Source organism: Periophthalmus magnuspinnatus, chromosome 6 (genome assembly GCF_009829125.3).
Source record: "Periophthalmus magnuspinnatus isolate fPerMag1 chromosome 6, fPerMag1.2.pri, whole genome shotgun sequence".
Classification (NCBI taxonomy): domain Eukaryota; kingdom Metazoa; phylum Chordata; class Actinopteri; order Gobiiformes; family Gobiidae; genus Periophthalmus; species Periophthalmus magnuspinnatus.
In genome coordinates this window covers 17657779-17682681 of record NC_047131.1, presented here as the reverse complement: position 1 = coordinate 17682681, position 24903 = coordinate 17657779, and the positions used below count along the sequence as shown (strand labels likewise).

Sequence of the window (24903 nt, the reverse complement as noted above, 5' to 3'; positions counted from 1 at the left end):
ATTTTTAAACTCTGGCACTGGTTTTTAACACGAGCTGAGCAGGACACTTGTATTGTATTGTTTTATCGTGTTATTGCATATTTTGTTTTACAAGATTACGCTTTATATTGCTTTTGTACAGCACTTTGGGCAGCTGTGGACGTTGTTAAATGTGCATTATAAATAAATTCGACCTGGTAACATCACGTACTTGGAGATAAGTTTAATTCTACCACACGCATATAAGTAATCAAAGCAGAAAAGTTACATAGAGGACCTTTAAGGGAGTCTGTGAAGCACTGATCACTAGATTTGTCAAGTAAGTTTAGATATTGATATGATTTGTAATATATAATTGAAAGTGAAAGCCATGTCTCATCTCGTCATGTAGTCACTGGTAAATTCCATATTTTTTCTATGTTTCTATGAGGAGCTATTGCAGGATTTTTGGCATTTGAAAAATAAAATAAAATATGGGGGCCAGCAAAAAACACAAAAATGGGTTTTGTGGGAAGCCGACCTTCTTAGAGTGTTTCACAAACAAACTTCAATTTGAACAGGAAATTCTCTATTTTTGATACAACTAAAAAACCTGTAATTAATTTGTTTCCACTGTAGAGCCATATTTATGAATGGCTACACCTCCAAATCATCAAGTGTGACTGAATAGTTTATAAAGTCTGAAATAGAGTAATTAAAAGTCTATTTGAAGCTGTTAAAAAGTCACAGTAAACAGAAAAATATACTTATTGGGACCCACGCAACTCCAGTGCCAAAAGTGAGAGCATCCTTTCAAATGACCTTCTCCTTTTTATGGTTTATGTATCAACGCATTATTTTCACTTCAAACTTTGCCAAAGCTTTTAGAATGAATCAAGTGTTTACGTCAAAACAAAATGGAAAAAAATGCTAGCTCAATTTAGCAAAATATGTTTTCACCTAATTGGAGAATAAGCTGACATGTTGTTAAAAGGATCAAATGAAAAAAGAGGTGTATATCGGTATCAGAAATTGGAAGTTAAGAATAGTTTGTATATGTACTGCTTTTAGCCACTCAAAGATCTTTTGCGATTTCATACATTCCCCGCACTCAATAGTGGTAAGCCTTTCTAAAGTCGAGAAAAAGATTTCTTCTTAGTGTTCATCAATGTCATGTTTTTGCTGACTAAACAAAATAAAAACATAATCATAATGACTAAAAGTATCAAAAAAAGTAGAGGTTTTTGTCAACTAAAAGTGAGACTAAATCCAATTGACACTTTTACAATCTTGAACAAACTCAGTGTCCAAAGAATATGTCTGTATATGTCCCATGACACAATGACATACAATTTATCATAGTTAAAAAAATAAAAAAATCTGTGAAAATGTATAGATTTAGTTGATAATTTTGTTGACTAAAATTTTTTTTAATTAAAACAAACAAACAAAAACTTGGTAAAAAGGCTAAGACTAGATCAGTTTTATAAGGCACAGGTTTGTGAAATATTCAGTGATTTTAAAGGCTGAGAACTAGACTATACATCAGAAAAGTGGAGCTAATGTTTATAAAAGTCTCTGCTGACCTCTACTGGCCACAACAGGAAGAGACAATACAGACATGAGACTATAATGAAATAACCAACGCAAATAATATGTAATACATGAATAACTTCAGGCCTAACAAGTTTCCCTGTACTGCATTTTTCATAGTTTATATTTTGTTTCTGCAATAGATGGATAGTATCATAAAACAACATGAGTCCATCCATTGCAAAATAGCAGTTTGTACAGTATTTGGTTTAGGCTATGTGTAACACTTTTGATCACATTTGATATTTTAACACGATTCAACAAACAGTTATAATTGATATAATGACATGATATGCAGCGGAAAAAATCACCCACCACCGATAAAGAAAAGAAACTACTATGTTACATGCTAGGATCCATTCATGCAAGCCGAAACAAAACAAAATGTACGAAGATTACTGATTTGGTTAATAAGGAAAACGGAGAAAAGCCACAAACTAAAGAAAACAATTACTAAAAAGTTTGAACGATGATTTTGTTAAAAGTAAAATTAGAGAAGGTCCCCAAAGTAAAAAGAAAAATGAGACGTTATTGTAGATGGTTGGATTAGTTGGATTTGGTCTGTGCTGCGGCCTCCAGACACTTGATGATGACTCCTCAACTGAAGATGAAGAAATTACATGGATTTATATATGTTTTACCTGCTACTGGCTCCTCCTCCTCTGACTCTCTCTCGCTCCGGTCCACCAGGCTGAAGTCCGAAGACGTCTCATTATCATAAAGGCCCTCCCCTTGCCCTGAACCGCTCTCTCCGTCTCCACTGTGCAGCGTTTGGGGCAAATCAACAGTCGTCACCATGGACACCGTCGGACTGGACGCGCTTCCTGTATCCTGGGATCCGATTGTGCTTCCGCTTTCGGTTTCAAAGTAAAACGTAGAGGAGTGGTCTTCCAAATCGTCTGAAGAACCGGATTCAGAAGAAGGGGTCGATGTTGGAGGAACGGTTATGCTAGAGTTAGTCGAAAACAGGAGGATGTCGTCCCCGGAAGCAGAATTTTGGATTTTGTCCCATTCTTGGTCAAGGCCTTCAGGCGAATCGGGAAAAATGGCCGACCCGGATGCGCTGCTAGTGTCTAAAGTTGTAACATCGGGGGTGGAGGTATAGGGAGTGTTTGTAGATGTGGAATTTTGGGTAGTCGCTCCATCTGAAAATGAAGTTACGATAGGGCCAGACTTTGTGGCTGTAACAAAAATTGGTAGGTCACTTTTGCTAGCATGGATAAAATTAGAAGATATTGTTGGAATGATAGGACTAAGAGTATTGAAAGATTGCTCTAACAAAACCCCTACAGAGACAGAACCCATAAAACTGTTCAAACCAACACTAGGGGTCGCTAAAATGCCACCGCTAGAATACACTTGTGCGCTATCCCAAGCTGAAAATGGGAGAGGGGAATGGGAGGAGGCATGTAACCAGGAAGTAGACAGCTCCAACGAACAAGCGCATAAAGTTTCTGCATCGCTGACCAAAGGAACACCATCACCGTTGAGTTCCCGAAAGAAAGAGTCAATATTACTTCCCGTAGCGTATCTTGAATTGTCATGTGAACGTGACAAGTCAGGAGTGCTACCAAAAAGAGTGAAATCGCTAGACAGGAGGACGGAAGGTTGCAAAGTAGGGCTAACAGAAACTGTAGAAAACAACCAACGGGATTCAGATGGTTCGATAATGTCCGAAACATCCCGTAAAGGAGGAGTTTCGCTAAATACTGATTGATCACCCATAGATATAGAAACACCGAGAGAGGATAACTGCTCTCGTTCTGAATGGGAAGGGGGGTAAGCAGGGTGGGGTAAGGAGGTGGCGGAAGCTTGAGCTGGTTCTTGGCTCAGGAGCAGTGCAGGCTGGGAATCCAAGATGGAGGAAGACAAAACAGGCCAAAAACTGGAGGAAGAAGATAGGGAGGGTGCAGCGGCAGTAGTTGCGGGGTCATGCAGGCAAGCGGAGGGGTGCGGATCACCGGGACAGGGGGTGAAGGCGGGGGAGGGGTTGGAAAAAGTCTCACCATTCGGAACAGAAGTCGTCAAATCTGTGAATGCGCCAAAGGAAGCCGTGGAGGTGGGTAAACTCGGGGTAGAAGGTGTGGGTTGGATAGAGGGGACTTGTGTCGAAGAGGTATTAAGGGTAGTGGAGGTTTCTTGGAGGAATGGTGCGTTATGGGTAGTGGAGTTTTCTCGGTGGAAGGCGGGAGGGGCTTCGGTTGTTGCGTACATACTTGCGTTGCGCTTGGGTCCGTTTTTCGCGGGGTGTAGCAGACCTCGGTCACTCGCGGGTTTGACAAATGGAGAAGATGTGGTCGTCTTGCTCGAGCTAGTTGTTTTGCTAACATTGTGCGAGCCTGATTTGATTGTCTCTGTAGTAGTAGTAGTCGTAGTAGCATTATGTGATTTCTCATCTTTTAGTTTTGGGCTAAGAGTTGTGGTGCTAAAGTCATTCGAAGTCTTGTTTGAAGTAACCGGAAATAAACCTTTTCCAATTTTAGTCTTTGGACTGGTAAAAAGCGATGATGCAGTAGTGGTAGTACTAAAAATATTTCTATCCTTGTCTGTAACATGTTTTGGACTGTGAAGGCTGCTGTCTGGTTTTGCACTGGTGGAGTACCAAGGCCTTGTAGTAGTAGTGTGCACTCTTGAAGTAGTTGTAGTAGTGGTGTATACAGGCACATTCAAATGCAGTCTTCCCCTGTTTTCTGATGCTACAGTTCCCTCTGGTGGCTGTGTGGTGGTACTGTGCTGTGTAGTCTTTTTGGAAGCGCTCTGAATGGAATGAGTAATTTTACTTGGAGATTCTGTGGTGGTAGTTCTCCATCTTGTTGCAGCAGTTGTAGTTTTAAAGCCTGGTGGAGGTAATCGTGGAAATTCAGTAGTTGTTGTGCTGGGAGATTTTGTAGGAATTAAAGCAACTTCATAGTCCTCCTTTTCGACTGGTTCATTCCAGGATAAGTCAGGGCCATAGTCGTCCTGGTGGTACAAACATACAAGTGTAATGAATATTAGTGTATAAGCATGTAGTAATGCTAAAATACAGATATTTATTAACTTTACTCACATCTTCATCAAAGTTATTCGATTTGGGAATAAGTGAATTTTCTGAAATAGAGAAAAAAATATATAAATAAAATCAGCAACATATAAAAAACATAAATATTTTGAAGTTAAATCTAAAATAGGAACCTAAATAAAACACACAAGGTAAAAACAATAGGAAAAAATGTTAGAACTCACAATACAAGGTAGAAAGGAATTTCAAAATACTATGAAATCCCATGAATTACTAATAAATTTGATGGTAGAAGAGAATGACAATGAGGGAAATCTAGGTATAAATTCCAAGCGTTACAACAAAACACTCACATGCAAAAATATAGACATTTCCATGCATGGAAATCTCAATAATCCTAAAATAGCATTTGCAATTAATCATTTTAAGTTGTCAAATTTCCGAGTAAGCATTGGAGTCAGTTATTTGCAAATGCGTAACATAGGCTGACAGCACACAGGTGTCTGGAAGCACATGGCCAGAAGATGGCGCTCTTACCTGAGGCTCAGGTCATGGAGAGGGTGTGAAGCATGAGGTGAGGTTTAGTGTGATTAATAAATAATGAAAATGAAATTAATTTGTGGGAAGATGGAGATGATGGCTGCTTATGATAACAGGTCTTGTTGTAAACAATTTACTGGAAGATGAACATACGTATTGAATAAACTGTACAGGAACTAACCAGTAGAAAAGAGCAAAACTGAAGCCATAACCTCGAGCAGGTCAAAAGATTACGTATCACTAATAACTACACCTTAATTAGCCTAAATAAAGTATGAACAAAGACTTAATTAATAATGAAAGAAATGTTTTTGTGGCCAAACGTCCTTGTCAAAGCCTGCTGTGTGTGTATGTGTTCATATGCGCGTGCGTGTGTGTGTTGAATAATGCATGTAATGTGACTTAAGAGTCAGGGAAAGTGATATCCAAGACTAAAGTAGTAGTAGTATTAGTATTATTAGTATTATTATTATTATTATTATTATTATTATTATTATTATTATTATTATTAGTAGTAGTAGTAGTAGTAGTAGTAGTAGTAGTAGTAGTAGTAGTAGTAGTAGTAGTAGTAGTAGTAGTAGTAGTAGTAGTAGTAGTAGTAGTAGTAGTAGTAGTAGTAGTAGTTATTAAAAATGATTCATGCTTTGTAACTAGGAGAGGGTTTGGGTTAGAAGGAGTTATGGTTAGTTACTAAGCCTGGCTCTTTCTTAATAAACTATTTGTTCATTATAAATTTAGTCTTTGTTCATGCTTTATTAAGGCTTTGAAAGTGTAGTTATTATAAAGTGTTACCTAAGATAATTATCATCATTAGGCTCAATGTTTAAGAAGAAAACATATGAATATAGTACTTGGCATTGAGTTTATTTAATAACAAAAAGTGTCATTTGAATTGTTATATAACTCCAAAAAACTTCACACATACAGTGACAGAAGGATGAGCAGAAGGAATGAATTTTACAAAATGGAGATGAGAGCTCTGACACTGGAGAAAACTCTGTATTTCACTAAGATGAAGCTCAGGTCAGACAGGATCATGAGAAAAGTGTATACAGTATCAAACAGACAATGTTAAATCACAAAAGAACATACATCCAGATGAACAGGAAGAAGGTGAGAAGTGACAAAGGATGAAGGAAAAACAAAGGCAGTAAATGTAGGAATAACAGCTCCAGTAATCCGGCAAAAAAATGTAACGCAAATTTTTTTTGTTCTTAGCATTTGGTGATCAACATCTTTTATAGTAATTTTTGAAAAACTAAGAAAGGTCTATTTTACACCAAACTTCCCTGTGTAACAACCTGTAGTAACATTGTATAGGGATGTTCTATTGTGCTTCAGATGGATACAGTAAGTCAAATATTATAAAATGTCTTCCAAATACAACAGTTACCCAACACATGTCACCAGCTGTTTTTGATTATCAGGTTTCTCTTGTGCACATAAAAAAAACAAAAATCAGATCTAATTATTGCTTTATCCCATTATTCTATTATCTGATTTTTACTGGCCATACAAATCTACTCAGTGTTTTTGTTACTTAATCTGTTAGGTTGTCTTTACACACTGTATCTTTAAGCTGTTCTCTTAACCTCTGCCTCTCTGGGGTGGGCGTGTCTTACCCGGGTCCTCGATGGGCATGTCGGCCTTGAGGGGGTCACTCTTTCGTCCGTACTGACCGTTGGTGCACACCGCCACCACCTGAACCATGTAGCTCGTGTTGGAGGACAGGTTATCCAAGATGGCTCCCTACATGGATAGAGATGTATTAAAGTACATATAGGTTTACAACAGAGAATAGCACTTTCCCATGCTGCAATAATTAACATAGAAGCTAAAATATAGAGCTGTGAACAGAATATGCTAGGATAAAAGACACATTAAATTTTCTTTCATCTTTGGTGACTGTACTAGTAAGTTTTTATAATGTTGTTTCTGGATCTATTAGTCATAACAAAAGTGTAAAAAGAAATTCTCTCTCAGATTTCAGTGCCATGATTTTTGTGGTACTAGTAGTACCTATTAGTACCTACTTTTTCCTTCCGGTAACATTACCTAGTTCTAATGAAAATTTCTCTGATCAAATTTTTAGATATTCATAAACTACATATAAACAGGCCTTTCATAATGTAATATTAGCAGTATGTTTCTCACCACATCTTGGTCTCCATCAGTGAGGTACTCTGTGGGGGTGGGGTAGTTGGTGTTTGCGAGCCAGTATTTGACTGAGTATTTCTCAATGCCGGCGTCATACACAGCTCGCGGTCTCTCCCACATCACCAGCAGACTGCTCATGTTGTACGGCATCGTCTGAATGTTCTCTGGCTCTGAACTGCACACTGCATACACAATAGCAAGTTTTAATTTACTTTTTGTATTTAGTTTCTGACTGGACATATCGTTAAAATAACAATACAACTAAAACGTGATTCATTGCACTAGTATAACACTGGAGATTGGCACAAGATAACTGAATAGATATATACTGCAATGCAGTGCAATCAGCTAGGCTTGTAAATTGTTGCATTTTTGTCCCTAGCTCTAAAAAGCTTTAATCTTTTCTGAATGATCTCTATGTGCATGTTAAAGTGACAGTTAAAGTGACTGTAGTTGTATGTATCAACAGGTGGACACTTTTACCACCAGAGGGCAGAGTGCTGCAAGACAAGTCTACAACTTTATTTTTATTTTATATATATATGTGTGTGTGTTTCGCTTTGGATCTCAAGAAGACTGTAGTACTTTGGAAACTATAATTATGTGGTTTCATGCACAATTCACTACATTGCCATCAGAGGGCAGAGTAACCCAAGACAAAGGTTATACTCTACTTATTACAGCCATTAATATAAATGTATACATTTGCCTTGCAAAATAGTTGTTAGTGATCCTTATGTTATATTCTTCAAAATCCATGCATTGATTTGTGCCACTTTCGTGCCATATTTCGTGTCACTTTCGTGCCATATATAATCATTGATTAGTACCAGTTCATACCAGTTACAGTGAAAATCGACATTTACCCAAATCAATATAATGCAGTACATCCAGGTCAGTGTGCAGTTATTATTACCCTGGAGTCAATCTAACATCATTTGTGACCCACTTGTTCATTTAGATTTTAATTAGTCTGTATCTACTATTTTAACAGGTCAGTTTGAACTGCTTTCTTTTATATTAATAAAGGGTCGCTTTAAAATGTGTTTCAAATGTGAAAAACCTTTGTTTTACTCTACAAAAACAACAAATATATTATTACTGTGTCATGCAAAATCAGTATGTATTCAGATGGGAAATGCAAAATAGAAATGTATCAAAAAATAAATAAAAAATAAAAAAACAAAATAAAAAGTCGATGCATTCAAAAGATGTGCCTGAGCTGAGAATAGGTTGTTAGTTTTGGTGCATGAGACACACAAACACATTAAGCTATGTCTTAATGGGACACAAAAGGACTAACTAATGGTTTTCCTGTTTTTATTTATGTCTGTCACACCATGTTTTGTGAAGGTAATCTGTATTGTGGTGTGATGGCAGGTGGCTATAATCCATCATTTCATTTTCATTTTCTATTCATAGACTTAAAAGGTGCTGTACTTTATTTGTCTTAAAATTTGGAAATAACAACTAGTTCAGGGGTCACCAACCCTGTGCCCGCGGGCGCCATGTCGCCCCCAAGCCCCACATGAGTCGCCCGCAGACCGGTTCTAAAAAATAGCACAACTCACTAATGAGCTGCATCTAAAATTTAATTTTATTCTGTAGCTATTTTTTTTTATCACCCTTGCGTTTATATAGATTTAAAAATGACAATATCTTAAACATATGTTCATTATACGTGAAGTTTAGATAAGTTAATGTGAACTTTGACCTACTCACTTCCAAGGTCAGTATTGTGCGCGTGACAAAACCAGTGCTCCGCTCGCGAGCGCTGTGAGGATGCGCTGAAAGCGGTTTCTTACTCCAAAACATGGTAGAAAATAAAGAGATCACTTTCACAACGATTTAAGACTGTAAAAGAAACCTGCGTGTATCTCATCTGCGGAGCGACTGTGGTGACCGCAAAGCGACACAATGTGGAGGGACACTTCACTATGATAGTCAAATGACGCCATATTCACTACGTCTCACAAAACTCCACACTAACTACCCACGGGGACGCGCACTCCCTACGGGGACGCGCACTATGGGCAGAACAAGCCCAGAGCTAAACGCAGCTTTAGGTAAACAAAAGGCTTTTTTCACGACACCAGTGAAAACGTCACACAACGCAACCGAGATTTATTTAAAAATATGTAAGCTTATTTTTCTTTAACATTACATAATCGATAACTTTATGAAACATGGTGCAATGTATATTATTTATGTTTTGTTAAAAAGGTTTGTGAATGGATAGTGAAAATGGGACACTTTTCCTATGAGATGTAGTGATGTGTCATCTGGAAATTTAACAATTACTAAGATTAATAAAGTTAAAGTGCTGAATACTGATATGTTTCCCTCCTTGCTCATTGTTGATAATTATTTTGAGAAATCATTAATGTGATCAGTGTCTTGCAACATGATCAGTGTGTTCACATAGATGATTATCATTTATCATTATTAATAATGTATAACTAAAGGCAAACTGAGAAAATGTGTTATTTCAGAAGAGCGTCTCAAACTGGTAGCCCTTTGTATGACTCAGTGCCCATAAAGTAGCTCTCATTTTAAAAAAGGTTGGTGACCCCTGAACTAGTTTATATTAAACAGTTTGCAGTGTATCAGAATTATTCCTCACTTACCTTATATATTCCAAGCATCCTAATTATTCACAGTGATGCGTTTAAAAGTTTTCACAACTTTCAAAACCCAGAGGAGAGTTTACTGTCACAGGAATGCTAATACTATACTATACTACTACTATAACTATATGACTCTTGAATAAAATGTGTTATAATTAGACAGTACACATCAGACTTATTTTGACCTCAGGAGCTGCTTATCAATGCATATATGTACTGGGGGAAGAAATATATTGTATAAATAGATGGAAAACAGATACAGGCTCATTACTAAAACAAATACATATTAAATACATAAAATAAAATCAGAACAAGCCAACACAGTAGTAGTAAGAGTATGAGTAGCTGAGTATGAGTAGACTTGCCTGGTATGTGGACCTCCTCAGTGCCAGTGTAGGAGGAGAAGACCTGTCCCATAAACTGCTCCTGCTGGTCTCGGTAGTTGTTCTGGAGATAGTCCATGAGCATCACATACCCTGCCTGCTGCATGGTCATCACCTCACAGAACACCTCCAGCTAAAACAAGAAACAAAACACTTTTTTTACCTTTCAAAAATGTAGTTACTGGATTGGTCTATGAGTAAAATAGTTTTTCTGTTATCCACCAGTCCAAAAGTTGAAGGATTGATTCCTGCTTGGACCAGTGCTTTCTGTTGTGTCCTTAGACAAGACACTTCACCCACCTTGTTTAGTATGAATGTGGAGTATGAATGTGGAGTATGAATGTGGAGTATGAATGTGGAGTATGAATGTGGAGTATGAATGTGGAGTATGAATGTGGAGTATGAATGTGGAGTATGAATGTGGAGTATGAATGTGGAGTATGAATGAGTGATTGGTTGTGATCGGAGGGGCCGATGGTGCAGATTTGCAGTCTCGCTTCCATCAGGCATCCATATGGTCGCTTACCACCACTGAGCGTGGAGTGAATAAAGAATGCAGTGTAAAGCTCTTTAAGTATCTTGAGAGGCGCTATAGAAATCCAAGGCTTTACAAATTGTTTACTTTTAAGTTTTAACGATAAAAATAGATATACAATACCTTTGTGTTTTATTAGGGTAAATGCAAAAATAGTAACAGGACAGAAGCTTTGATATTTTGTCCAGATGGTTCAGGCAAGTTCATGACATACAGAAGCAATGCATTAATACAATATGTGAGTAGAACAGCATCATTTACTGTGGCCAAACCTTCTTTTCAAAGCCTGATCTCGTCAGACCTCAGAAGCTAAGTGGAGCTGGGCCTGGTTAGTACTTGGATGTGAAACCACTGGGAATTCAAGGGAGGCCTGTCACGATAATACAATTTGAAGCATAATATATTGCTACAGAGGTATACGGTGATAAGCGATAGTAAGACAATTTATGCCTCTGACACAGTAACAATAATGCAACATAATCCCAGTAAACTGTTTTTAAATACAGTATTATTAAGAGGCATGAGCTGCAACAAATAAATAACAGAATGTACCAAAAATTAGCCATAAAACTCACTTATTCTACCGTTTACAGCTAAATATAAAAATACTCCAAATCTCCCTACTTTTATGTAGAAAATGTACACATGATAAATATTGAGCCCCAAAATATATTGTTCATATATTAAGCGATAAGTCAATATAGTAATTATCATGACAGGCCAAATTTCAGGTGCCATAGTGCGGTGTCAGTAGCAAAAGCTGTTGTTGTGTCTTTAGGCAAGACACTTCACTCTGTGTATGTGAGTGTTGGTTGGAGGGGCCGATGGTGCAGATTGGCAGCCTCACTTCTGTCAGTTTGCCCCAAGTAGTATTGTAACTTACAAACATCAAGTGTGGAGTGAATGGATGCACAACATTGTAAATTAGTAATTAAATTAGAAATGTAATTGTTAAAGCAGAATATCAAAATGTATTCTAATAATCGTATTTCAATAAATGTACTAAGTATAAATCACTCATGGTCCACTTATGATCAAACAGTATGTGGGTAGTCATTTGTTAACGTAGCAGTAACATAACAAAAAATAAATAAAGGTAACAATCCAAAGTAGGTGTTGTTGTTCTCCTCAGTCATTTTGTGAGTGAATGGGGAGTAAAAGTATTACTAATCATAGCCTATCCTCTCTGTACCTGCTCTGAGCTCAGGTGAGTCAGGGCCCTGCAGCGTCTGACTAACTCCAGACCCAGAGAAAACAAAGAAGAAAACACTCATGGTGGTGAGGGGATATATGTCTTGAACTGTTAAACTGTTACAAACTGGCATCAGCAGGAGAGAAGGAGATAACAGTATGTGTGGACCGGCTCGGACCTGTCTTATGGAAAATGAATATGAAATAATAATTAAAATGACTGGGAACTGCACGTACACAGGCGGTTAAATAATGAGGGATGTGGGTAAAGCTTTTCATGCTCGAGGAATTTGATTTGCATTTGCATTGATAAAACATGCCTCAACCAATTAAGACTAGCAAAAGTTATGTCATACAGATTTTTCCATTGTGTAGTTCTTTTATAAATAATTTTCTTAGTGTAAAAGTAGGCTAAACAATAAGTGTGTTTAAGCCTGATTTGGTCCTCTTTTACTCTCCACGTAGACTTGCTTTGTAGTCTTTAGTCCTGGTCATGGTCTAGTCCAGGTTTAGCCCAAATGTCGTTACTTCTCAGTTTGCTAACACTTTTTTAGCATTCTAATAAGTCACCGCAATGAGTTTATAAGTGCCTTTCCCAAATTTCAGAAGCGTTTGTTTTTTCCATCACGGTAATGCTAACAACTAGCATGCTAACTGCAAACTTCCTGGTTCACAGAGGTGATAAGAGCTGATTTTATTAGCTGATTTGTACTGGGGCTAAACTGATTTCACTTTATTACATGAAGAAAACTGTGTACAGCCCCTATAAATGTTATGTTTCCCTATGTATTGTGTCACTACCTCGGACTTGAAAAGAAGAAGAAGCCTAATGACTAACTTTGTGCTTTAAAAAGTACAGATACATTACATTTTTGAGTAACTTTTATAAAATTTTACTTTTTGGACTGCATCCCTTTTTTCCTTCTTAAGTAAAATAACATAAACATTATAAACTATTTGAATAAACTGTGAGTAAATACAAGTGACACATTAATTAATTTTTTACTTTGACTTGAATCATTTGCTGTCCTACTACTTTGCACTTTTGCAGTAACTGTACTCTTACTTGAATACACTTATTCACGTGTTTGTCTCCAGTGGGTTAAACTACTGTAATGCTAATAGTTTTGAGTAAGCACCTTAGGGCGTAGATCTTCACAGAGATATTTTTAAGTGCTGTGGGGACGTGCTTTCACCTGTTGTTGGTGCATGAGTGACTGTAATTGTCTCAAATGAACCCTCCCAAACCACATCTGAGGCGCGTTTGAATGTCACCCATATCCCGTGCTTTTTGGAGATAAGATTCTGCGGTAGCCGTGCTGTTTTTCCCCTGTGAAACGTTTGAAATGTCTGTGTATTCCTGCTTAAATGGCGTGAAGGCTCTTTGTATAGGAAATATTTGAGTGGTGAAATGACTGCGAGTATATGGGTGTCAATCACAAAGGCTAGATAGACAATAATAGAGAGACAGCCTGAAGCCTGCCCCTCCCTCTCTCTCTGCTCCAGTCCTGGTCCATAATAATTTACCCTTTTAGCGCGGTGAATACAGCTCCAAAAGGTTGTTTATGGATGCTTTTTGATAATTGTGTTCTCTGGGTCTTTTCATGTGGAACAAAAGCGCAGAGGGAGATGTTCTGTTGTTGAAGTGGCTACACTGGTGACAGAGAAGTTTTGTAAAAAGATATATATATGTATGAGTCATTTATGTAATTATTATTTACTACTATTTGAATGACACAAGCAATCTAATTCATGTTTGGAGTTGGTGCAATTGGAGATACAAATCCTAAAATAATGATCTTTTATTTATTTATTTTTATTTTTTATTTTATTTATATATTTATTTTTCATATTTGATTTATTTATTTATACAGGGAGAGCCAAGTGGGACTTCATGGGTGCCTTGTTCAAGTGCAGAAAAATACAAACAAACAACAAACAAAACATAAGTCCATTTAAAACATTACAAACAAGTGCAGGTGTGAGTATAAATGTTTGTTAGGAGATTATTAAAGTGCATTAGTGCCACCAAAGCACCCAGTTTGCATGTCCTTGAAATATATTCCATTTTTGAAAAGCAAAATAACCAAAAGCTTTTTTTCCCCATTTCAGTTCTGGTACAGACAGTTTTTAGGTGTAGAAAATCATGAGATCTGGTATATAAAGTTTCTGTATCAAAGTTCAAAGAACGAGTGAGATATTCAGGCATCTATCAGGCCGTCACTTTTACATTTTGTTGTTCTCTTCTAACACTGTTCATCAGTAATTAAATGAATCGCTAGGACTTGGTAATAGCATTTATGGTAATAAGATGAAAATAGCATGGTAACTAAAAGCATATTTATGGAAATTAAAGATGGAAACAGCACACCTAGTCTGTCATTCCAGTGACTGATTGCAACATGAACCAGTATGAAAACTGTACTTAAACGTGTGGGAAGACGTAGTTATAAAATGGACAATGCTCTAAGTAAAACAATTGTTCAGTATTATTAAATATTCTGGGCAGGGGGAGCACCAGGGCGGGGCTTGAGGGGGCCCTAGCCTCCTCTAGAATGGCCAATGCTCCCAGTTAGCTCCCCCTAAGATTTTTGCCCCACTTTCATAGCACATTCAATCTTGACTAAAAATGTTCAAACTGCAACCATAGAATGTTCAAAATGAGACTACAATAAGAACAGAATTCCATATTCGTTTTTATAAATCACTACAGCGGCTAACTACATTTAAACTTGCTTAAAACCACGACGCAAACATGGTAGAGGGAGGAAGTGCGCTTGCATCCATATAAGACTTAATTAACATGTGAAGTGAGCACCCCCACTGAACAACTTAGCACCCCCATAGCTCCTCCAACCAAAAATGTCTGGCGCTGACCCTGGTTCTGAGCAACATTTCAACCAAAAATAAATTTAAGGCTGTACCACCACCAGGAATGTTACACAAGGATGCTTTAATTGATGTGAAAAGTAAAAGTCAGAGGTGGGGGATATATATCAAAAATGTATAGTATTGCAATTATTTTCCTGGAGATATGCAAAATGAGAATATTGAGTATGTCTAATCATAGTAGTAGTAGTAGTCTATTAAATATATATATATATATATATATATATATATATATATATATATATATATATATATATATATATATATATATATATATATATATATATATATATATATATATTAAAAAGGACCTTAACTAGAGACAGAATTGATATATCTGCACGTTTATGGTTCATTTTTGGTCCATACACGTTTTGTGCGATACTTAAACCTTAACCAAAACATTTACAGATATATTACCAAGGTCTACCTACATTTGTAATCAATTGAAATGCCTTAAAATGCTATGTTTTGTTCACCTGTTCGTCAGAGATGGACACTGTGTTTTTGAAGACGATCCATTCCACCGTCTCGCTGCAGGGGGGCGTGGTCAGAGAGCCGTTATACAGGAAGAACTTCTCTGTGGAGTTTGGCAGCAGGCCGCGTAGAGCGAAGGGGGACACTTCGCTTGTTTTACCTATGAGGGGGAGGCATGAGATCAGATACTGTGACAAAAGAGAAGTAGTAGTGATAGTAGTATCTCTGGAAGTAGTTTTAATAATATTCAAGATGGTGATAACAATAGTGATAGTAATGATTTTGATAGTGGTACCAGTGCACTCACATTTGTCCTGATTCGGTTTGAGCCCGGTTTAGTCCAGATGTAGACCCAGTTTAGTTTTGTTCTAGTCCTGGTTTAGTTCTGGTCTAGTTCAGGATTAGTTCTCGATTTAGTCCCAGTTTAGTTCAGGTTTTGATGTGGTGTTTGTGGAAGTGTGAGCAGTAGTTATAGTAGTCATATCAAGACATCAATATAACTATCAGTAGCAGGCAGTAGCAGTAGTTGTAGAAGTAGGTGTAGTAGAATAATAGTTTCAGAAGCAGCTGCAGCAGTAATAGCACTAGAACAGGGGTCACCAACCCTGTGCCCGCGGGCGCCATGTCGCCCCCAAGCCCCACATGAGTCGCCCGCAGACCGGTTCTAAAAAATAGCACAACTCACTAATGAGCTGCATCTAAAATTTAATTTTATTCTGTAGCTATTTTTTTTTATCACCCTTGCGTTTATATAGATTTAAAAATGACAATATCTTAAACATATGTTCATTATACGTGAAGTTTAGATAAGTTAATGTGAACTTTGACCTACTCACTTCCAAGGTCAGTATTGTGCGCGTGACAAAACCAGTGCTCCGCTCGCGAGCGCTGTGAGGATGCGCTGAAAGCGGTTTCTTACTCCAAAACATGGTAGAAAATAAAGAGATCACTTTCACAACGATTTAAGACTGTAAAAGAAACCTGCGTGTATCTCATCTGCGGAGCGACTGTGGTGACCGCAAAGCGACACAATGTGGAGGGACACTTCACTATGATAGTCAAATGACGCCATATTCACTACGTCTCACAAAACTCCACACTAACTACCCACGGGGACGCGCACTCCCTACGGGGACGCGCACTATGGGCAGAACAAGCCCAGAGCTAAACGCAGCTTTAGGTAAACAAAAGGCTTTTTTCACGACACCAGTGAAAACGTCACACAACGCAACCGAGATTTATTTAAAAATATGTAAGCTTATTTTTCTTTAACATTACATAATCGATAACTTTATGAAACATGGTGCAATGTATATTATTTATGTTTTGTTAAAAAGGTTTGTGAATGGATAGTGAAAATGGGACACTTTTCCTATGAGATGTAGTGATGTGTCATCTGGAAATTTAACAATTACTAAGATTAATAAAGTTAAAGTGCTGAATACTGATATGTTTCCCTCCTTGCTCATTGTTGATAATTATTTTGAGAAATCATTAATGTGATCAGTGTCTTGCAACATGATCAGTGTGTTCACATAGATGATTATCATTTATCATTATTAATAATGTATAACTAAAGGCAAACTGAGAAAATGTGTTATTTCAGAAGAGCGTCTCAAACTGGTAGCCCTTTGTATGACTCAGTGCCCATAAAGTAGCTCTCATTTTAAAAAAGGTTGGTGACCCCTGCACTAGAAGTATGAGTAGTAGCGGTAGTAGTAGTCATATAGCTGCATCATTAATAATAGTAGTAGTGGTAGCCGTAGTGGCAGTACCAGCAGTAGTACTGGTTGTAGTAACAGTAGTAATAGTGGACATAGCAGTAGTAGAGGCAGCAACAGCAGTCATAGTACAAATTGTTGCAGTAGCAGTAATAGTAGTAGTAGAATTTGCAGCAGCATCAGTAGTGGCAGTAGTAGAAGTAGTAGAAGTACTGTACCATATCTGCTGACGCTGTTGATGCCGTCGACAATGGAGACGTAGTTCATGTTGTCTTCAGGGCTGGTCTGTCAAGAAAGAACAGAGAAATTTGAGTTTGTTATAATACTTTGAAATGGCAAAGTACCAGTTTATTTTTCTGGCAACAACAATAAAATGTATTCAAAATCATTTGCAAATAAATTAGGTTATGTATTGGCAGCAGTCTCCCACTACCTAGAGACGACTGTGTGGGGACAATTGGCAAATTTGACTGTTGTCATGGCTCTGATCCAGAATATGTTTTTGTATTTGGTTAAAAATGGGTCATTAAAATATTTCAAGTGCACCTCTATAATTGCACATTGTTGAATTTGGGCACACTGATATAAAAGTGTTTCACCTCTCCTGTTACCAAAATGAAAACAGCTGAAGCAATAGTGAATACATATCTCATTATGGTCTTGTGGAGCAATAAAGATGCACTATGGAACTTTTTTGTGGAGGTGTTTGTGTTAGCTTGTTTCCATGGAGAGATGGTTTGGCCTGAAATGTTCTACAGTATGGCATTAAACTGAAACTTATCTCATCTATGGAAAAAAGAAACACTACATGCTAAGAGGCCAAGTTACAGGTCAGATCAGTGGACAGGTGAGCCCACACACAGTAAGAATACATGTTTCTCCAGGTGTAATTCGAGCATAATAAATGTTTTTTCACACCGTACTCTAGAACATTTCAAATAGTAAAAAATACAATCTCAAGATAAGATTAATAAAAGTTCAAATCAAGTAGTAATTATGTTCATTTGAGTACATTTTGACTTAAAACGTAAACCTTAAAATACAATTTGCCTATACAAGTAGGAACACGACAAGCATTTTATCACATAAAATTGTTGTTCAACTGGCAAATCTTGTTTTAAGATGGTTAAAATGTACCCAAGACAAATGCAACTTAAATCAAGCACTTATTAACATATTATCTCATATAAATGGACATTGCTAACCTGCTAGCCGCCATGTTCCAAATAGGAAGTGAGCATGGGTGTGCTTTTGGCTCCATCTGGCTCCAATTCACTTTCTACTGAAAAACTGTTGCTCCTACCTCCGCAACTGCTGCTGTCAGGCTTGTCATTTTGGTTTTAAAATGTTTGTATTAACCCGCTATACATGATCTTTGTATTTTAATTTTGCTATTATGTCAGTAAATCAAGATATGAACATTAATAACACACAAATCACACAAAGCAGGCCGCTTCTTTCCCGAGGTTGCTCCTGTTAGCATTGCCAACAGGTTTAATTGACAGCGTTGCTAAACACCCACATCGTTGGTTTAGCAGGGAGGGGAAGGGACATTACCTTCAATAGCCTTGCTCTGGGTTGGCTCTTTGGTTGCTATGATACTCTGTCAGAATTCCAAATATGGAGTTCATGCTGTTGAGTTCATGCTGATGTCCCATAGTCCCTTAGTCCACTTCTTTATACAGTATATGAGTGCACTTTTAAAAGTGTGAAAAAGCAAATTGGATAGAGATATTTTACTTTGGGCTATGCAATCTTGTAACAGCCAAAAGCACTCAGGATAGAGCTTCCCACAGTAATTTATTACTACTACAACTTATGTTATGCAACGTTTTACGTCCACTGAGTTTGTTCCTTCATCACTAATTGACTCTCATAAACAACTGAGTCACAAAGATCAAAGATGGGTTGTGTTAGGTTTGGTCCTGGCTTGTCCCAAATGTGTACTGGGATATTTGGGATATTACTGAATCATTACAAAACCACAAAATGCAGTGCAAGTCTCACTTTGATAAGAACAACAACAAAACAGGGTTGTCATGTGGTTAGGCTGGCAGTGAAAGCAGTAATCAGGCAAATGAAATCAGCTACTTATAGTAAACACCCATAATGACGGATATTCGGAATCTGTTTTGACAAAATATGTATGACTGAATTTTTACAAAGCACTTGCTTCCATTGGCTAAAATGCTACAAAACATGTTCAGAAATCCCAGTGTAGAGGACAATTAAATGAACCAAATCCCCAACCAAATGAACTACAATGGTCAGGGTAAAATTGGATGATGCACAAAAAAAAAAAAATCTATCTCCAAAATTTGTAAAGGGTCTATTTTCCAGTTTCAATGGTTACTAGGGTTGCAGGTCTTTAGTCAAATGAATCAATCCTAGTTGATTTAGGATTTTATTTGGATTATAAAGATTTATATGGAACAACTGCAGAAAGGAGAAGTTAGTGACAGAGTTAGTTGAAGACTTGGTATTTTGAGGTCTTTACTATATGTAAAAAGGCAGATTCAGATCATAATTCACACGTGTTAACTGTCATTATAAATACACTTTTTCCTAATACTTTTTTCTGCATAAATAGTTCTTTTGCATGAGCTTCCGTGCAGTTGTTGTCTTGTGAGTGAAGTCTGGGTCCGATACACAGAGATATGTAATAATTTTGAGAGTTTTCGCCATGCCCCCTTTTTTAGCAGGACCAGGATCAGCAGGACATGTCTTTACAATCCTGTTGTGGAAAAATGTATATATTGATGCTAATAATCCATTTGCAAAGGCTTGGTGAGTTATGAAATACAAGAGGGTTTATTCTTTGTTACAACAGATATGGACAGGACAGGGCCCAGACCTGCCCTGACTACCGACTGGCAGCCTCGCGACGTGCTACTCCCCGAGCCTGTGAGCTCTGAGTATTTATACCAGAATGACAAACATCATACATTACAAAAGCAGGGTCACATCTGTTCACAGTTATGTGTTAACAAAGAAACAAAAAGAAAGTTCAACAGTCACATCCAGTCTCTCTCTAAAAACTTCAAATCAGGCTAGAAATCTAGGGGTAATAAGTGATTCATACTTGAACTTAACCACCACATCAAATCAATAAATTCTGCAGCTTTTACCATCTAAAAATATCTGCAAAAATCAAAGGTATATTGTCAAAACCAGACTTGGAGAAACTCAATGTGTTTGTCTCCAGTAGGTTAGACTACTGTAACGTCCTGCTTTCTGGCCTCTCCAAACGAGCCTTAATACAGCTGCAGTACATCCTGAACACTGCTGCTCGGGTCCTGACTAGAATCAGGAAGTAAGAGCACATAAGTCCTGTGCTCAGGTCTCTGCACTGACTCCTGTGGCTCAGAGAATAGACTTTAAAGCAGCTCTGCTTGTGACAAGTCTATCCATGGACCAGCACCAAAGTACATCTCCGATATGTTAGTGCCACATGAACCATCTCACACTCTGAGGACTTCAGGGACCGGCCTCCTGCTGGTCCCCCGAGTCAGGACTACACTTAGTAGACTAGTGAATCAGTGTTTTCAGTTTTATGCAGCTAAAACCTGGAACTTGTGAGAAAGGCCTCTACTTTGACAATGTTTAAATCTAGGCTCAAAACAGTTCTGCTCTGCATATGACTGTCTGCGCTTTTTTCTTGTTAATCTTAGGATGATTTTTTTATGTTTTGATTTATTGTAGTGCGATTTTAATGTCGTTCTTATTCTGTAAAGCACTTTGAATTACTTTGTGTCAGAATTGTGCTGTACAAATAAACTTGCCTTGCCTTAAAAAACTTTTACACTTGAGGACAGGTAAAACAAGAAAGGGTTTCCTGGAGGGTGGGGACAGTTGTGTGTTGTGTCTGTTGAACTTCACACATGTTAATGACTGGTCTGGGTGTCAGGTAGAAATCACATTCATTTATACAAAGACAGAGTATGACAGATCTTTCTTTCACAACAAAAACACTCAGGAACTTCAGTCACTGTATTGTGTTGAACCCAAGCATAGACCAATTTGGTCCCTGAAAGGTATAAAACTTGCAACTTTCCAAAATTAAATATCTAGTACTATTTTCCTTGGTTTCTAAATACAACTTATATTGATCTTAACCCAAATATACACTCTTTTCTCGCGTAAGACGTCTGGGAGGTTATTCGTAAGTAGATGACGATTATAAACTTAAAAATCTAGACGTAGTTGTACTTTTTGATGAAGTTTCCTGACCTTTGCCTTTTACAAAAACAGACCCACTTCACCCACATGGAGGAGGTGTCCTTGACCACATAACCTCAACAAAATGAAAAATCACAAATAAAAGACTGAAAAATAAGAAAAACTACAAATAACTGAATCTGAAAATACCGTGTTTACAAGATGGCGGAAAAAAACATCTGCTCCAAATTTGAACGTCTACAACATGGATTTTGACATTTGACTTTTCCTCCTTGACTTTTCAAACTGTTTGCAAAGACGAACGAGAGCAAACCAGACCAAAGATCGATTCAAGTCCAAACCAATTCTGACAAAAGATGACCTTAAAACTCTACGAAAATATTTCAAAGCCAGAGGGGAACTTTTGTGCTGTGGCTTATTTGCCCATTAAATTAAAACGGTTAGATCACATTTTTATTACTAGAGTTAAATACTTTTTCACTATAGATTGTGTTGCAAAATCAGCTATTTGGGAAAGGGAATTAATTGCAGCATCATAAGTGAATTTTACTGTATTTTTTTTTCAAATACTTGGAAACATAGCAAATGGGATTGTGTTGTGTAACATATCAAAGAATTTTCAGTTAGATTATTAGGACAATGTAGTTTTTAAGCAACTAAATACTAGTCAGCGTTCATTCAAAAGTATCTGTACAACTCTATAGTGTGATAAATGTATTTACCAGTTGTGACGCTGCAGCTCATCGGGTTGTTCCACCGCTCTTTTAAATTTACTTTTTTACATTGTCTTTGCTAACTTTTCTTTTTTAACGTCTGAGATTCCTACATAAAATTGACTCTTGTGAGCTTTAATCCATGTTATAATGTTGTTACCTCATTAAAAACATACTTGGAGCTGTGTTTTGTCTCATTCACACATGTTTGAGTAACCCTTTATGATTAGTTTGTCTACATCTCCAAAGCTCAGAATGCTCTGTTCCTCCTTATGATGTCATGAAGTGGTAGTTTTCAAGTTAACATCTACCTTTTACCTTTTGTTCAGTAGAGATGGGCAATTCCAGAGGCTGAAATCGTCCACATGATTCTAGTGAAGGTGTATGGAGTTTCAAACACAGTGGAGCACTTCCTGTATTACAACATGATGACATCACAAGGTGGAGTGTTTTATGTTTGAGAGAAGAACTCAACCTAAATATACAGGATTTGTGTGTTAAAAATGTCTGAAAGGAAGAAACATTATAACATAGATCAGAAAATAGCGAAATATTGGCCTTTTAACCTTTCCCCTCAATATATAAAGAAAAGTTTTGTGTTTTTTTTTTTACTTTGCTTTTTATTTGAAAGTCTGAAAGTTATAAATTGATGGGTCTATGAGAGCTTGAAAGTAGTTTTGACCACAGCTAACAATGTAAATGTACAGTAATTATCTCCATCTGTCACAGTTTGAGGACGGGAGACATTGCATACAGGGCCTTAAACATTTTTCTAATCCAATTTTTATTTTCTAAAAAGCAAAGAATTTCAAGTCACGTAAAATTAAAGATGTAAACCTTTTATATAAAGAAACCCTGGAACTTCAATATTTTTACAGATCTGGACCTGGTCTAATAAAACTTCCCCTACACTTGAATCCCGTGTGGTCTGTGTTGAGAGTTTCTACCCTCTATTAAAATGACTTAAATCTATTAAAAACACACCATTATGATTTTTTACTAGGCTCATATCGCACCCGGCTCTCCTCCCCGTAAAGCTCCCACAGCCTGCAGCCCCTCACATGTTGGAGTCTGTTCCAACATGGCCTCTGTGCTACACCCAAAGGCGACATGACTACACTTAGTAGAAAACAAAAGATGAAATATGCACACATGTTTGAACCCTGGCACCTAGCGTGAACACTCCGAAGCTTAGTCATGTCGGTCAAGTCGAACGTATCACAAATAGAGCCACAGTCGGAAAGAAATGGGCTATTTTGGTTGAGTCAATGCAGCAAGTTGGGTTTTTCATCTTGGCAAAAATATATCATTAAAAAGGTCCTATATTACACAGAACTGACTCCTGGGAGCTTTAACCCGCGTTGTAATGTTGTTACCTCCTCAAAAACATACCTGGAGTTGTGTTTTGTTTCATTCACACATTTGAGTCTGTGTACATTTCCAAAGCTTGTGCCTGAAAATCCATGTATGTGAATATTAACGATTAGAAAGGGTTTTGTAATTTTGCCCTTTTGCAGTTTGAAAATTGAGCAGCGCTGGAAAGAGTACTGCAAATTTGTACTCAAGTAAAAGTAGTAACATAGCAAAAAATGTACTCAACTACAAGTACTGCTTCCGAAATTGTACTTAGGTAAAAGTACACATGAAAAATACTACTCAGAGTACAAGTAATTTATATAAATTAAGCAGTTTAAAGCTGAATTTGATCAATTTAAATAACAATCTGCATTTAGCCTGAGCACTGGCCAATCAGAGCAGGCGATTCAGTGCTGTTATGTGTGTTTTTGTCAGTTTACAAAGAGGAAAAACAACAGTGAGACAGACGTGGATCAGGATAATTGGGTCATATGATTTTAAATATAACTTATTACAATTATATGGCTACAATTCTACTCAATTGCAAGTACAAGTCCAGCTTTAAAAATCTACCCAAAAAAGTACAACTACACAAATTATCTATCCATAAGTATTTGTAATTGGTTACTTTCCACCCCTGAAATTGTGTAATGCGTTTGTTTACCCGTTTACTTGCATCTGTCTTTGAGTATAGGCATGGTTGTGTTAAACGTGCTCTGTACAGACACTTGACTAAATATCTAATGCTCTTGTTAATATCAGAGGAGCTTTTTGTCTTTGATTTAACAATAAAAAAAATAAAAATCCATGACGACCCATCTATGACCCACCATTGTCTGATCTGATCATGAACCTAAATCAAATCATGCAGCCTGTGTCTTGAGCCATCTAAAACCATCAGACCAACTGTAACTAATCCTCACTCCTCCCACTGCACTGCGCAGTGAACTATCCCTCCATGTTATAAGCACACTCTGGTTTCCATAACTCTCAGCGGGACGTAAATGATCCAAGTCTTATCAGGAAACATGATCGTCTGCCTGTAAAACACTCAAACAGAGATACAGAGATAGTAGACGCCACATGTACATAGTAGGGCTGTAGTCGACTAAAGACATTCGCTGCCGATCGATTAGACTAACGGGGGCGTGGCAAAAGCTCTCAGACAATTCATTATCTCCATGATCTGACCATGTAGCTGCACACAACTATTTATACAGAAAAGTACACCTTTCTTGGTATGTAAGTGAAGCTAAGGCTTTGGGCAAATACTAATATTAAGAAAAAATAAAGAAAAGGTAAATCATAGTTAAACACAGACATAAAAAAGAAACATAAAAATATAAAATTATAGAGAAAGTGCCTGACAAACAAAGGAACAGTGAAAGCAACATGAGATGATCATCTGTGCAAAGTTCAATGCAGAAAAAACAAACAGGTCAAAGTTTCTCTACTTTTAGTTGAAAAATAATCTGAGGTTTTGGGCCAATCTGGTGACCATGTGTCATTGGCACTGGGTGGCATCAGATGTGCCAACATAACCAAATTCTTGAGATAAAATTGCACTGACACACACTGGGCAC

At 37.3% G+C, this 24903-nt stretch overlaps 1 protein-coding gene across 2 annotated transcripts in view; it reads right to left on the bottom strand.

Annotated features, from left to right (window-relative positions):
- Nucleotides 1–24903, bottom strand: part of ptprz1a (protein tyrosine phosphatase receptor type Z1a) — a 103083-nt gene that overhangs the window by 24653 nt on the left and 53527 nt on the right. Inside the window, exons 6-13 of one of the 2 annotated variants that reach the window (XM_055222484.1) lie at nucleotides 17291–17357; nucleotides 15354–15511; nucleotides 10242–10392; nucleotides 7247–7431; nucleotides 6715–6841; nucleotides 4601–4641; nucleotides 3558–4512; nucleotides 2193–2732 (exon numbers count right to left, since the gene is read on the bottom strand). In XM_055222484.1, coding sequence (XP_055078459.1) covers nucleotides 2193–2732; nucleotides 3558–4512; nucleotides 4601–4641; nucleotides 6715–6841; nucleotides 7247–7431; nucleotides 10242–10392; nucleotides 15354–15511; nucleotides 17291–17357 — 2224 coding nt within the window. The remainder of the gene's footprint in view (nucleotides 1–2192; nucleotides 2733–3557; nucleotides 4513–4600; nucleotides 4642–6714; nucleotides 6842–7246; nucleotides 7432–10241; nucleotides 10393–15353; nucleotides 15512–17290; nucleotides 17358–24903) is intronic. The other variant, XM_055222485.1, reaches the window with a different exon arrangement.